The sequence below is a fragment of the Poromitra crassiceps genome (genome assembly GCF_964638095.1).
Source record: "Poromitra crassiceps genome assembly, chromosome: 20".
In the NCBI taxonomy this organism is placed as follows: domain Eukaryota; kingdom Metazoa; phylum Chordata; class Actinopteri; order Beryciformes; family Melamphaidae; genus Poromitra; species Poromitra crassiceps.
Genome location: NC_139637.1, coordinates 12,038,893 through 12,054,963, shown reverse-complemented (window position 1 = coordinate 12,054,963; position 16,071 = coordinate 12,038,893). Strand labels below are relative to the sequence as shown.

Sequence of the window (16,071 nt, the reverse complement as noted above, 5' to 3'; positions counted from 1 at the left end):
TCCCGACACCGTAATCATAATGAATGTGCCAGGCTTCCAGCTCGGGGGGAACAAGATGGCCACGTGTTGTTGTGTGTTTAGCCGGCCTGGCGAAGCAGCACCTCTTTATCTCATCCAGTGCTGCTGCTATTTATCCTGCTGCCACTGCTCACATGAGCGCCATTACTCAGCAGCACCAATGGACGCCTCTGGCAGCACCTATTACACACAGGCAAGAGCCTAATATCATTTCTCTTCAACACACATGCAGCTGGACAGCCCTGTTGTACGCACGCACGCACACACACACACACACACACACACGCACACACACATGCACGCGCACACGCACACGCACACACACACACACACGTCCAGAACACTGGTCAGCCAGCAGTGTTGGGGGCAACTCATTACAAGAGTAACATATTACATGTAATATATATTACTTTTAGCAGTAACTCAGTAATATAACTTATTACCAATAGGATTTCAGTAATATTATACCAGTTACTTTGTCAAGTAGCACGAGTTACAAATAGTTACTTTTTATTTTGATCAAAGCCAATATTCAAAGAAAGATACAATCGTTTCCTAATCAAATTGTGTGTTTTTATGCAAATAACCAGTAATAGACGACAATAACGTAGAAAAGGATGAGATTTAGAATTTTGGACAGTTTACACTGACTTCAAGACGGTTGAAATTATTTTTCCGGGATGTTCCGGTGCGGCGATGTCACTAAAGTAACATATTCATTTCAAATGAAAGTAACTAGTAATAGTATATTACATTTTGAAAGTAACTTGCCCAACACTATATACACACACACACACACACACACACGTCCAGAAGTCAGTGGCTATTTCTTCTTGACATAGAATAACCATTATAAACAGAATATGGAGGTCATTAAACCTCCTCACCCCACTAAAACCAATGAGAAACTGACTAGACAGACATGCTGTTGTTTCATATACAATTTATTATTTGATTTGATAAAGGCATACACTTAGTGTGAGACCAAACATTCTAGAAGAGATGTACAATGCCCCCCCCTTTTTTCCCTTTTGTACTGTGATCTGTTCTTTACAAAACGTCAAAGCAAAGTTACAGAATAATCACTATTGTCCAGTCCTTTTCTTCCACACCGGCAGCGCCCCAACGAGGAGCCATGTGATGTTTTCTTGATGGATAATATAATAAAATAATAATATAATATATAGACATATACAGTGTTTAGAGGCAGTGTTGATGGCCAATGGGCCCTTTTCACAGTGGCCATTTTGTGTGGAAAAGGCAGGGTAAACACAGGTGCAACCAAATTAAACCTTAATGAGGGTTTCCAATTTCCCTGATTGGAAGTTGGAAACCCTCATGAAGGTATTGCTTGCACCTGTTGTTTACCCTGCCTTTTTGACACAAAATGGCCACTGTGAAAAGGGCCTATTGTTGCCAATGATGACTGACTACTTTCCCTTCAAACTTCTAGACCAGTGGTACTCAACCTTTTCCCTACTCAGGAGCCACATTGACCTAAAAAAATTAAATATTTTTTAGCCACAATCCAAAAAAGTCCCTTTCCTCCCATTATTTATTCTTAGATGTTTATTTATTTATTTATCTTAAGAAGGACTTAAAAGAGCCACAACTATCTATAAAGGAGCATGTGGCTCTAGAGCCTCGGGTTAAGTATCACTGTTCTAGACCTTCAAGTCCATGATTTTATAAATACACATTGATTTTGTCCCATCTGACCTTTTTTTTTTTTATCTCCACTGACTGTGATATCTCCCATAATGCATTGCCTCAGATATCATCTATCATCAGCTTTACACTAGAGATGAGATATTCATCAACTGACTTTTCCTTTCCCAGGTTTGTTTCTTGGATGACAATGTGTAGAACATTCCAAATGATGCATCTTACAGGTGAATTTCTTCCAGATAGTCATCGACTTACAATAGAGCAGGGTGAGTAATTTGGCACCTGCAGCCTCCGAAACCTCTTCGGACGAGGTGCCAAACCCAAAAGTCTCATTCTGGGTTTCTAGGTTAAGGTGGCGCTTTGCGACCGGGCCTAGTGTTGAAAAGAAACACCGCTCAAGTACTAAGATAGTTTCGGGGAAACCCCATTGTGAGCAGCAGCTGTGAAGAGAATGAGAATGAGAAAGTTGTCTATAAAAAAAGATCTAGAGGACAGAGAGGGGCAAACGCCTGAACGAACCCAACAAAGAAACGGCAGAAAATAGATCCTTAAGCGACACACTTATCTTTGTGTATGGTTGAAAAAGTTTTTAAGAAAAGCTTCTTGAACATGCACTCACTTGATTTCAGTTTATACAGTCTTATATACAGTGTGGATCAGCTTGTTGCGGAGAGGGTTGAGGCCTTTTCAGTGACTGATGAGGGGGGGGGGGACTGGGACGGAGCGAGTTTACAGGGACTGGAGTCGGGATAGGACTTCAGGACCACTCTTTTCCCGAAAAGCGACATGCACTAAGATCACGTTTCTTCTTCTGACCGTGCGGTCAGATAAAGACTAGATTTAGAGGCACACCACAAAATCTGACTTTTAACTCTTTGTGGCACAAATTTGATGATCTCTTCTCCGCCGCGAACGGATCAAACCTGTCGGACGAGGGGTGGGAAAAAATGGACGGATCGACTTGCTGAACTTTGGGGCATACACATATTCTGCACCATGTTTCAGTCCATTATTCTTATGATTATGAATTGACCAAAATAATATGATGATATTGATATGATATTATAGGGCCGGATGAAGCTGGATTAAGGGGAACAGAGCAGAAAGGTACAACATCATACTTATTTGTCTGAGTGTGTATGAAATGAGAGTATAAGGCAGTGGAGGAGGTATGAGAGTGAAAGCGGACCTGCGTCATTTACACGATCTAAAATACGAGAGAGGAACACTTCTTTGTTGGTGCCGTGACCAGAAACGGTGGAGCTGCCTGGACCCGCAGCGTCACCCCCTGGTCGAATATCGCGACGCCGGGCTTGATTGACAATGAGCAGTGTAACAAACCCCAGACCCCACGCGCAGCGAGAACAAAAAATACCTTTCCAGCACCGTGTACACGACAAAGCCAGAAACGTCGAGGGGAGCGAGTAATATACGTTTCTGGATTTGCGCGCGGTCGGCCCTGCGCTGTGCTGGGGGAGAACAGGTTCTTCATGCTGCGATACATAGGCGTTATGAGTTATGCGATCCTTTGCGCTAATCTGCGATGACCCCGGCGTCTAGAGCGTTAATCTGCGATGACGCCCCCTATAGCGTCTAGAGCGCACAGCTGGGCTCGTTGGTGCAGTCACTGGGGCCGTGGCCGCTGTCCGCGTCCCTCTTCCTCAGCTCCCTGCCCGGGGCCTTGTGCTGCGCGCTGTGCTGCGCCGGCGAGGACGCCTGCTGCCTGCCGTGCTCCTGGTGGCGCCCCCCGTGCCCGCTCTGGTGGTGGGCGTGGCCGTGCTCCCTGGCGCCGCCGCCACCGTGCGGCCCGCGCTCGTCCCCGTCGCTGAACCCCCTCTTGGTGGTGTCGTCCAGGGCTTCGAAGTTGCCGTTGGGGTTGCCTTCGCCGTTGTTCCGCAGCGGCACCACCTGCAGGCGGGTGGGGGGGGGTGCAACGATTATAGATTTCGACGGTATGATTGTTATAGTCGGAGGAAAAAAATCACGGTTTCACAATTTCCCGATTATTATGCATTCGTTTATTTGACAACACTACGGAGAAACACCCGGTTACTCAAGATAATCCACAGACCTTGTGAGCAGTTTCAGCTCTACAGTAGGCTAGCTGCTGCTAGCTGCAGTTACATGTAGGAACTAGCTAGCAGCTAGCGGGTGTAGTTCGCGCCAAAGAAAATAGCTCCAACATGAAACTGCTCATAACAAGGTCTGTGGATTATTTTGAGTAACCGGGTCATGATTTCTGGAAAGAGACATTGTTGTTGAGTTTTTCAAAAGTATTTGTGGTGCTTTGAGCACCACAAAGCTGAGTGCCATAGAGTTCCATTGTATTGGAGAGAAGGCAAACATCTAGCTCTGATATCTCCAGAACTCACACAAAATGATCTAGAATGGATAAATAGCAGTACAGGTGAGAGAAAAACGATGCATTTTGCATTTTAGGGTGAGCTGTTAAAGGAGAATTTCGTTTTTTTTTACCTGCAGCCCTCTCCTCACATTAATTATGATCTGACGACTCACCCAGTGTTCTCCGCAGCGTTTTTGTCCGTCCTAGGCGTTGTTTTGAGATCAATAGCGTCCAAGCCAGTCCTAGAATGGAGCTCCGTGGGGGCCAAGTGGCAGCGTGCTTTCGCCTGTCGGGTCAGGCGAGACACAACTCTCGTCAAGTCCCGCGAGACTTTCCTGACGAGAGTTGTGTCTCACTGACCCGACAGGCGAAAATGGGATGCCTGTAACTACCGGTGAAAAGAGCCCGGGGGAGAATTGCAGTCTGATCGTTCCTTAGGGAACAGTTTATGACGATATGCGTCGAAGGAGCTCCATTCTAGGACTGGCTTGGACGCTATTGATCTCAAAACAACGCCTAGGACGGACAAAAACGCTGCGGAGAACACTGGGTGAGTCGTCAGATCATAATTAATGTGAGGAGAGGGCTTGCACGTAAAAAAAAAACGAAATTCTCCTTTAATCGTGAAATCGGTGAATTGCTGTATCCCTACCTGCAAGTAGGCACGGACGCGGTGGCGGCGTGCGCCGGCTCCGGCGCTGAAGTCGAAGACGCGGCACTCGTAGGTTCCCTCGTCGGACGGCTTGACGGCCGAGAGGCGGAGCTTGTGGGAGATGTTGCTGCCGGCGACCTTCACAACCTGGCAGACGGAGATGGAGAGAAGTTATTTTTCTTCTGACATAAAGAAATACAGGACTCACGTGGGGGTATGACAGCAGCTAATGGGACCATGTGGATATTGATATATGGTCCAGGAAAAGTCCAGGCAGAAAAATCAATCGCGACATCTTCCCGTTTCCTCGTCTTTCCTTCTCCCTCTGCTTCACGGCCTCTTTCTCGTGTTTCTCTCTGTCTTGGGCGATATGGTTGAAATCAATATCATGACAATCAATGATATCAATCACAAGGATTTTTCTCGACATCAATATCACGAGATGGTTCATGCATGCAAAATCATGTTAAATAATCAAATCAATGTTCATCTCATTGAACCGTGTTAGTAAGTGTTATGTCAAACAAAATAGAAATCTTCAAATAATAGTCCTATGACTACCATACCTTATTTCTACCTTAGTTTTTCAGTCAAAAATTGCTTGTCGTCAGCAGAAATGTGTCATGCTATAGAGATTTTCATCCGCCATTTATTTCCCCATAGACATTTCGTAAAATGCTTATAAATTAGTTTTACTTTGTCGAACCAAACGGTTCAGCTAACGCTATAATCGGGAGAGACCATAGAACATTTCACTCGGACCAAAACAAAAACAAAAAACATCGAAAAAATATTTTCTTTAAACCCGCATTTTTTTTATTTACGTTTTGGTCCCAGTGAAATGTTATGCGATCTCTCCTGTTTCTAAATATATCTGTACCGTTTGGTTTGAACCAGTAAAACTATTTTTATACGCATTTTACGAAATGTGTATGGGAAAATAAATGGTGGATGAAAATCTCTGGTACAGTGCTGAAGCAGGAAGTAGGCGGTCACTTTGCCTCTCTATTAAAATATCTTACTATCATCATGATATGATTCCACTGAAAGACGATGCTGCTTAACACATTCTATTTAAAGTACAAAGAGACCGGGAGGAAAAAGAGCTTTCGGTGAGTTCACAAAGCGGTGTGAAGATAACGGGAGTCTGGGGACGTCATTCCACGTGACGCGCCGAGATATAAATACTGCTTCCTTTATCGCCCACCTTCCTCCCTCCCTCAGTCCCCTGCAGCGGGGCTCGGATGTCTCCATGCTTCAGTGTGTTAGCCCTAACACAGTGTTGTATAGCATGTCTGTCGCTATCTGTGGCGTGTCTGTGTGTGTGTGTGAGTGTCCAGCTAGCATTGCATTTGTTGCGTCTTTACTGTACCATCACTCAGTACGGAGAGAGCTCCTAATGATTTCTATCAGCTGTAGCGCCTGCAGTGCACAGCGAGCGCCGCACACACACACACACACACACGCACACACACACACACACACACACACACACACACACACACACACACACACACACACACACACACACACACACACAGCTGGTGCTCTCATTACAGTGAGTCAGCAGGAGATAGCCTATGGGGAGAGCCTCCATAGGGAAGATAGGGCTGCATGTGGGCGCCCAATGTACTGTACATGCATTTCAAAGTGGAACGCAAGATTCCCCACAGTCTTCCCATAGCTATTCACCTTATTCTTTGCCCATACAAGGACGCTTCTGCGTGACGTCATTTCATAATCGTCTTTCCGGTTTTAAACGCGGAAGTAGAGTACGCCTGCCGCAGTCATTTAGACTTGCCAAAAAGCTGTTTTCAAGCTAAAAAAAAACCCCAAACCTGTTTTAAAGTTTTAATATTTGTCGGGTGAGAACGTAACACCAGTTTATCAGAATAACGCCTATTGGAAATCTTTAACGAGCAGCGAGGACCGGGAGCGCTGGCTGTGCTGACACCGGTCGGACTAGCTATCTGTCAAACCCTACTGTAGTTAGGCTACTGGCAGTGAGAAAACACTGTCGACGTGCTTTTGTAACTAACGTTAAATGCCGACCGGGTACAGCCATCGGCTCCTCGCAGCAGTAACGTTATGACATGTCACTGAAGTTGGCTGCAGTGTAGCTTAATTCTGAATGTTGCCAAACTTAATTCATACTGACATTTTATTTTGAAAATGGCCGCCAACTAGCGCAGAACCGGAAGAACAAATACGTTGCGTCGAACACGGAAGAGAGAAAAAGTGGGTGTGGTGAATAAGGTGAATAGCTGACAGTGTTGGGCAAGTTACTCAGGAAGTGTAATTAGTTACATATGACTGATTACTCCTTTAAAAAGTAATAAAATTACTTATTACTTGGTATCAAAAGTAATTAGTTACGTTACTCCTTACTTTACTATATTACTTTCGCTACCCCCACCCCCCTTCCGTAAAAGTAACATACAACCTGTTTAGCCAACTCCTTTTAGAACTGAATCCACTTTACAGGAACAATAATTAACCTTACAGGAGGAGTTAACAATCAGCCAAAATACATATTTTTTATTTGCCTATAGGACAAAAAGCTGATCATGTTCTGACAACACAGTAGTCTGGTATAGCCAGACCTATCTATCTCCACACAGGTTTTCTTTTGGCACTGTTCCAGTGCTGAGAAAGTAATGCAGTAACTTGAAGTTACTTGGATTAGTAACTGTAATATAATTACTTTTTGGAAAATGTAATCCCTTACATTACTAGTTACTGGGGAAAGTAATACAATTACAGTATCTCAGTTACTGCCCAACACTGATAGCTGACGAAGATACAAGATCTATAGCAGAAATTAACGGTACAAATAGTAAGCAGTGATTAAAAGCTGTACCGCCCCACTTCTGCAGTATACGTGCGCTGCATTTACGTGGTGTCGCGGAAAACGAGTTTCCCATTTCCTTTGCTCTTTGTTCTCATGCAAAACCTGCAAACAGCTTTGAATGTGTCGTTTAAAACGCTGTGAGCAATCAAATACAACACACATCTGTGTAGCATCCATGTTGTTTCCACATAGAGCTGAACAGTCACGTGAGATCTCTTGCCCCGGAAGTGAGTTTCCCCCCTTCATTTTCCCCATAGAAAATGAATGCTGTCAATGAAGTAAGTTGGAGTGTTCATCTTCCGTATATACAATCTTTTTGTGCAAAACCCGACCATGCACGCGACATAGGAGAACGCCAGGATTGGACGGGAGTTTGTGTTTTCCCCCGTTTTGGGCGTGGTTTCTGAATGATGACGCGCTCCGCAGTGTCTCTATGGTGGGCTGCCATCCTGCATTTTGGCAAATCACCCATTTCCCATTCATTTTCCCCATAGACATTTAGACATTTAGATTTAGGCAAATCACCCATTTCCCATTCATTTTCCCCATAGACATTTAGACATTTAGATTTAGGCAAATCACCCATTTCCCATTCATTTTCCCCATAGACATTTCAAAAAATCCTCATTATAACGAGTTTTGAGGCTGGAACCAAGCCAACCCGTGACCTACTGAATCGTGAAAATAACAATCCCTGTCTTTATTTTTTGGGTTGGCTTGGTTCCAGCTTTAAAACTCGTTATATAAGGATTTTTCAAAATGTCTATGGAGAAAATGAATGGGAAACTCACTTCCGGGGCAAGAGATGTCACGTGACTGTTCAGCAGCTCTATTATGTTGCAGTGGAACAAACTATTAGGCTTCAGTTCTTATCAGTGTAAGCTCTTTGGCACAAATGGTGACGTGCGTTGATGCAGCGCGTTGCGCACGTACGTTTGAATAGAACATCAACGGTAGGAAAAACCGACTGGAGGCCTGAGGGGTCTTTCATGTTTCCTGACATTGTCATTTAATTGTGTTTCTATTGGTGGTTATTTGTAGCCTGGTAACCAGCCACAATGCTGACAACTGCATTGCCCTATCAGGATCATTGTCACTGCTACATCACTGCTTATACTATCAATGTTATAAACCAATTAATTAGCTGGTCAATTTGGTTGGATAATATGTTTCTAATTGGTGGTGAAAGAGACGTTAGCTAGAGGTATAGGCTGGTGATGTGTAGCGCTGCCTACATTTGGCCTTACTGCTTCAGTTCATTAATTAATTAATTAATTAATTTGTGGTGAAAGAGACATTAGCTAGAGGGATAGGCTGGTGATGTGTAGCGCTGCCTACATTTGGCTTTACTGCTTCAGTTCATTAATTAATTAATTGATTAATTGGTGGTGAAAGAGACGTTAGCTAGAGGTATAGGCTGGTGATGTGTAGCGCTGCCTACATTTGGCCTTACTGCTTCAGTTCATTAATTAATTAATTAATTAATTGGTGGTGAAAGAGACGTGCGCTAGAGGGATAGGCTGGTGATGTGTAGCGCTGCCTACATTTGGCTTTACTGCTTCAGTTCATTAATTAATTAATTAATTAATTAATTAATTAATTAATTGGTGGTGAAAGAGACGTTAGCTAGAGGGATAGGCTGGTGATGTGTAGCGCTGTCTACATTTGGCTTTACTGCTTCAGTTCATTAATTAATTAATTAATTGATTAATTGGTGGTGAAGGAGACGTTAGCTAGAGGGATCGGCTGGTGATGTGTAGCGCTGCCTACATCTGGCCTTACTGCTTCAGTTCATTAGTAGGACACATTTCATAAAAGTGTGTCAGCAAAGCAGGAGCCTAGAAGTTTGAGCAGAGGAGTCTCTGGATACCAGAGGAGATATAAAAAGTTCTACCGGCATCTCGACCTCTCCACTGTCTCGGCCCGGTTTATCATCGGGACGCGGCGCCGCAGTCATAAAGATGCAGGGAGGATTGATGAGAATCTGGCGCCGTGCGGCCGCGTCCCCTTGAGCAAGGCACTTAACCGTCCGCCGGCTCCAGGCAGCGCGGGCGGCCCGCTCTTCGGCTGATCGCTGTGCTCTTCCGCTAACCCATCAAGGGTGAATGGCAATTGTTCATCTGTCACCAGAGCGTTCATTGCCGTAAACGCTGCAACACACTGATAATCATATCTTTGTGTGCACTCGGGCAGAACTAGAATATTATTTGGAACCCCCGAAAACAAGAAATGTGATCATAAAGGTTTTGTGCCATAACACATTATATCAAATGAGTGTGACAAACAGACAAGGACTACGTTTTCCACAGAGAATGACGGACAGACAGTGGTTAACTCACACTTATCTTAGTAGCATCTTTTGGAATCTCTTCCTCAGGTGACACCTGGGGGGGGATGAAAAAACAATGAAACAAATGATAAAACAGTTATAAAAACAATAATAACAGATATTAAATTATATGAGATAAATGTGTCTATGAAAAGTTAGAATTGTTTTTGGTCCAAATTAGAGTGGAAACTTTGCTGCAGCTCTATAGGTTGTCTTGCTGTGAGGCAATAGCGCTAACCACTGAGCCACCGTGCAAACCCACTTATATTGACCACATTTCTGGGGTTAAAGTCGATGGTTAAAGATGGTTTCTTGACCTTTGCTCGCCATTAAAGCAATATCACAAAATCACATTTGGACTCGCATAGGCTGGCTAAGACATACCCAACTGCCATCCCCACTCCGCACCCATGCATTCTTATTTTGAAGTGAAGCTTGATTCACACACAGCTGACCTCATTGGTTGTCCAGGGCTGTCTGTCCGTCCAGTCGCCATGGTTCCTGATGTACCACCACTGGATCTCCAGCGAATAGGAGGGTGTCCCCGCCCCCCTGAAGGAACAGGCCATCTCCACATCCTGACCTCTCTGGGCGGTCATGTCATGAGGCACCTCTGTAAACACGGCTGGAGACACAGAGACAGAGACAGTTTGGACATGAGGCACCTCTGTAAACACGGCTGGAGACACACAGACAGAGACAGTTTGGACATGAGGCACCTCTGTAAACACTGCTGGAGAGACAGACAGTTTGGACATGAGGCACCTCTGTAAACACTGCTGGAGAGACAGACAGTTTGGACATGAGGCACCTCTGTAAACACTGCTGGAGAGACAGACAGTTTGGACATGAGGCACCTCTGTAAACACTGCTGGAGAGACACAGACAGAGACAGAGACAGTTTGGACATGAGGCACCTCTGTAAACACTGCTGGAGAGACACAGACAGAGACAGAGACAGTTTGGACACGAGGCACCTCTGTAAACACTGCTGGAGAGACACAGACAGAGACAGACAGTTTGGACATGAGGCACCTCTGTAAATACGGCTAGAGATACACAGACAGAGACAGACATTTTGACTTCTGGTCCATATTTTGCTCCAGTACATGATGTAGCAGATAAACATTAAGGGCCCTATCTTACGCACAGGGTGCAAGGTGTCATCATTGCTAGTTTCTCGCACTCAAAATCTCAAACTCAAACTTGTGAGTGCTAGAAACTAACAATGACAACACCTTGCGTAAAGATAGGGCCCTAAGTCTGTGCTGCACAACAGTGTTTGACTGAGATGGGCTTTCCAGAGAGCTGTAAGGAGGCGGTTATGATGGAGGAAGCCCCGCCTAGGGATGCAACGATAACCGGTTTGAATGATAACCGTGAAAGTCCTTACGATAACCGTTCAAATTTTCATTATCATTAAAACCGTGGTACCGTGATTACAGTGCTTTGAAAAACATGGTAAATACTGTCCATCATCAACCAAAGTTGGCAACAGTCTCCCAAGATGAAAACGTGCAGCCTTGGAGAAATGATTTCAGTGAGTGTATCAATACTATTTGGGTCTGAGTTTTCAATATAAAACTATAAATATAAAAATTATTTCGGTGAGTCTCTCGGTACTTTTTGAACATTTTCATAATTTTTTTATGAATACCGTGATAATACGATAACCGTGATCATTTTGGTCACGATAATCGTGATGTGAAATTTTCATACCGTTACATCTCTAGCCCCGCCCAGCTGAAAGTTGACCAACACATGACGTTGACCTTGTCGGTAGCGCTGTCGCCTCACAGTCAGAAGGTCCTGAGTTCGATTCTCGCCTGGGACACTGTGGGCGCTGTGGTTGTGTTCCCCCCCATATCTTCAGTGCCTACTGCCCAGGTGGGTTATCTCGTCGTAAGGGCCTTTCTCTCTGTGTGGAGTTTGCATGTTCTCCCCGTGCTCCCCCAGGGGGTTCCTCCGTATATAACCCCCCCACTAAAAACATGCAGAAGATCAGATCGTCATCGTCATCCGACCAGTGACGACAACATCCGAAGTTGGTCCCCGGGCGGGCGCTGTACGAGAAAGCGACCACTGCTCCTGGCCTGCCCCCCGGAGGAAAGGACATGCCTGGATGGGTTAAATGCAGAGGACACTTTTCACCGGCCACCGTCAGCATGAGTGTGTTGTGGCCGCATGCATGTATTGTGGTGTTCGTGTGACAATAAAAGACGGGCTTGTCCGTTACGAGAGAGTTTATATAATATGTAGCATTGCACGCTGCCTTCACCTTCAGGGCACATTGCAAGGGTACAAGAACACGTCTCCACAATCAGGGATTGAAGCAACACTCAAGACCGTCAGGTAGTGAAGATAAACCAGCAGCTTATTCTGCTGAGCTACTTCTGAGTTGACCTGAGCTCACCTTCATCATCTTATTTCTGCAAGGCTTCACGCTGACAACGAGAACACGAGTGAGAGGGTCAGAAGCAGCAAGCTTCTGCATGGCAAGCAGCTACGTATCTCTGGGAGCTTCAGCCAGAGACATCTTCCATCTCATTCGTCGGCTTATTTAGACGTGCTCAAACTAATGATCGGCCACGTTGAGGTTAAGCGTACTATTCTGTTGTTAACACATCAGGGGTCTCGTTTATCAAACTGTGCGTAGGATCCCTACTAAGTAAGGATTTAGTAAAAGGACGACTAACCTATCAGTGAGTGTGTTCAATTAATAATCAGGCTATTAATAGGCATCATGCGGTAATTGGCATTGACCAGTTATGGTTAGATTGGGGGCGGATCCACATGCGGAATGTCCCAGTTTGACTGTGATTGATAACGGGGTCATTGCCTGCAGCAGGTGTGGACACTTGTCTCCCAAAATGTGCTTAAGCAAGTGTCAGAATTGACTTAAATGATTGGCCTAAGTTGTCGTGTTTACTTTATACTGTACCTATTGTGTAATTGTTATTTTGTCCTTTGTAAGACGACAATTGATTGTGAAACACAGATTGGATCGAGTAGACCCTTACTGGCCACGTTAGTAGTCATAACTAGTGAACTAGAACCAACCATATTTTTGAATGCCCCGCTGTAAAACGATTATGGCTGCAAGGTCCGGTCTAGAACGTTGACTGATTGTTGGAGCTGGTTAACGTTACTTGTTGGCTGGTAAAAAAAAAGTTGCTTGTCACGAAGAAATAACACTCGTTGGACGACTTATTTGAGGGAATTTAATAATGTGATAATGGTATCTATGGTAACGGGGGGAGGGGCCTGGGAGGATTACGCCGGAAGAAGCGCCCATTCAGCTAGAAATAAGGTGGATCAAGACAGTGACACAGTCATCTAAACTTGTAAACAAATCAGACTATTCACTTAGGACATTTCTGAACGGACGCACAGGCAACAGCCACAAGTTTTTCCCCATCCTGGTTGTTCTATATTTAGCCTGGTTGTTCTATATTTAACCTGGTTGTTCTATATTTAGCCTGGTTGTTCCAGCATGATGGAGGCACACCTGGTTGGCAGACAGCAGCTTAGTGATGCAGCTGTGACGCCTCTATAGTGTGGAGGGAGAGAGGAGGGAGCAATTAGTCTCTCTACACTGTGTGATGCTGAAAGGGAGTCAGATTCCAGCACAGCGCTGCTCTACAATCCTCACTGGAATAGAGGCTCCACTCGACAGGATTCCCTATACACTGTACTGGTACCGCACGCACGCACGCACTAGGGCTGTGAATCTTCAATGGCCTCACGATTAGATTAGATTACGATTCAGAGGGCTACGATTTGATTCGATTACGATTATCGATGCATCTCGATGCATCTTAAATCGATGCATCACTTTTTTGATTTATTTTTTCTCACTTTCTTTTTTCTCACTGTGTGGCTACTTTTAAAATAAAAGTGCATTTGGAATTGCATTGTATTATGATCCATAATTAAAAGAAACAACTGCATGTACTTCCATTATATTTTATTTGATTATAAAAAAATATTTTTTTTTTTTAAATTTTGACATTTTTGACATTTGTGAATCGATGCAGAATCGTGCACATCCGCATCGCGATGCATCTTATAATCGATTATTTTTGACACCCCTAGCACACACACACACACACACACACACACACACACACACACACACACACACACACACACACACACACACACACACACACAGGGGGCCATTAGTACCAGTGAAATCCTTTTAAACGCTTCTTTTAACGGGCTCCTCATTTGCTGCTAATCCTAAATGTGACTGCAGTGTAGCAGGTCTAGCAGGAGAGAGGGGGGGGGGGTAATCCATTAGACCAAGGGTTCCCAAACTTCACCTTCAATCGGCCAAAACAGTTGGAAAATATTCGGGAAAAAATCCAACATCCCAATATCGTGCATCTCTATACCGATACACTTCTCCATTGTACATCTTCCTTGAACGGTTTCCACAGAGTCAATCCACCGACTCAAGTATAACGCTCGATATGAAAGTGAGCCTCCTTCTTTTCATAGAGACATTTAATGCTAAGAACATGCACCATCGATGATTTTGGCTTGGTTCCCGGTTCATAAATCGTACATATCAGAGACAATATGAACTGTCAGCTGTGTTTGGCAACTTGCAGTGTGTCAAACTCTGCAACTCCCAATTCAAAAGGAGTTTGATCCTCACAGAATTGATGTAAGCTGAAGATTTGGTTTCATTTTGTCAGCATGCTAAGATAAAAGATAAAACAGCGGAACACACTGCAACTCCCTGAGATTGTAAAGATGGTTTGTCAAAGCCCATATAACTCTATGGGTATTGTGAAGCCATCTGTACAGTCTTAGGGCTTTGCAAAAAAGCTCTGCTGTTTCATCTTTTGCATAGCTAATGTGCTTTACTGCTGCACTGTCTGGCCCACTAAAGTCCACGCTGTTCCTAACTTATTATAAAGTCCACGCTGTTTCTAACTTATAATAAAGTCCACGCTGTTCCTAACTTATAATAAGGTCCACACTGTTCCTAACTTATAATAAAGTCCACGCTGTTCCTAACTTATAATAAAGGCCAAGCTGTTTCTAACTTATTATAAAGTCCACGCTGTTTCTAACTTATAATAAAGTCCACGCTGTTTCTAACTTATAATAAAGTCCACGCTGTTTCTAACTTATTATAAAGTCCACGCTGTTTCTAACTTATAATAAAGTCCACGCTGTTTCTAACTTATAATACAGTCCACGCTGTTTCTAACTTATAATAAAGTCCACGCTGTTTCTAACTTATAATAAAGTCCACGCTGTTTCTAACTTATTATAAAGTCCACGCTGTTTCTAACTTATAATAAAGTCCACGCTGTTTCTAACTTATAATAAAGTCCACGCTGTTTCTAACTTATAATAAAGTCCACGCTGTTTCTAACTTATAATAAAGTCCACGCTGTTTCTAACTTATAATAAAGTCCACGCTGTTTCTAACTTATAATAAAGTCCACGCTGTTTCTAACTTATAATAAAGTCCACGCTGTTTCTAACTTATAATACAGTCCACGCTGTTTCTAACTTATAATAAAGTCCACGCTGTTTCTAACTTATAATAAAGTCCACGCTGTTTCTAACTTATAATAAAGTCCACGCTGTTCCTAACTTATAATAAAGTCCACGCTGTTTCTAACTTATAATACAGTCCACGCTGTTTCTAACTTATAATAAAGTCCACGCTGTTTCTAACTTATAATAAAGTCCACGCTGTTTCTAACTTATAATAAAGTCCACGCTGTTCCTAACTTATAATAAAGTCCACGCTGTTTCTAACTTATAGTAAAGTCCACGCTGTTTCTAACTTATTATAAAGTCCACGCTGTTTCTAACTTATAATAAAGTCCACGCTGTTTCTAACTTATAGTAAAGTCCACGCTGTTTCTAACTTATAATAAAGTCCACGCTGTTTCTAACTTATAATAAAGTCCACGCTGTTCCTAACTTATTATAAAGTCCACGCTGTTCCTAACTTATAATAAAGTCCACGCTGTTCCTAACTTATAATAAAGGCCAAGCTGTTTCTAACTTATAATAAAGTCCACGCTGTTTCTAACTTATAATAAAGTCCACGCTGTTTCTAACTTATTATAAAGTCCACGCTGTTTCTAACTTATAATAAAGTCCACGCTGTTTCTAACTTATAATACAGTCCACGCTGTTTCTAACTTATAATAAAGTCCACGCTGTTTCTAACTTAT

General features: G+C 43.5%; 1 protein-coding gene across 1 annotated transcript in view; it reads right to left on the bottom strand.

The window, feature by feature from the left end:
• Nucleotides 1-3,279: 3,279 nt before the first annotated feature.
• Nucleotides 3,280-16,071, bottom strand: part of LOC310794869 (V-set and transmembrane domain-containing protein 2-like protein) — a gene marked incomplete at both ends in the record, with an annotated part of 79,568 nt that continues 66,776 nt past the window's right edge. Inside the window, 4 exons of the mRNA XM_083656916.1 lie at nt 3,280-3,594; nt 4,683-4,829; nt 9,873-9,917; nt 10,318-10,487. Coding sequence (XP_083513042.1) covers nt 3,280-3,594; nt 4,683-4,829; nt 9,873-9,917; nt 10,318-10,487 — 677 coding nt within the window. The remainder of the gene's footprint in view (nt 3,595-4,682; nt 4,830-9,872; nt 9,918-10,317; nt 10,488-16,071) is intronic.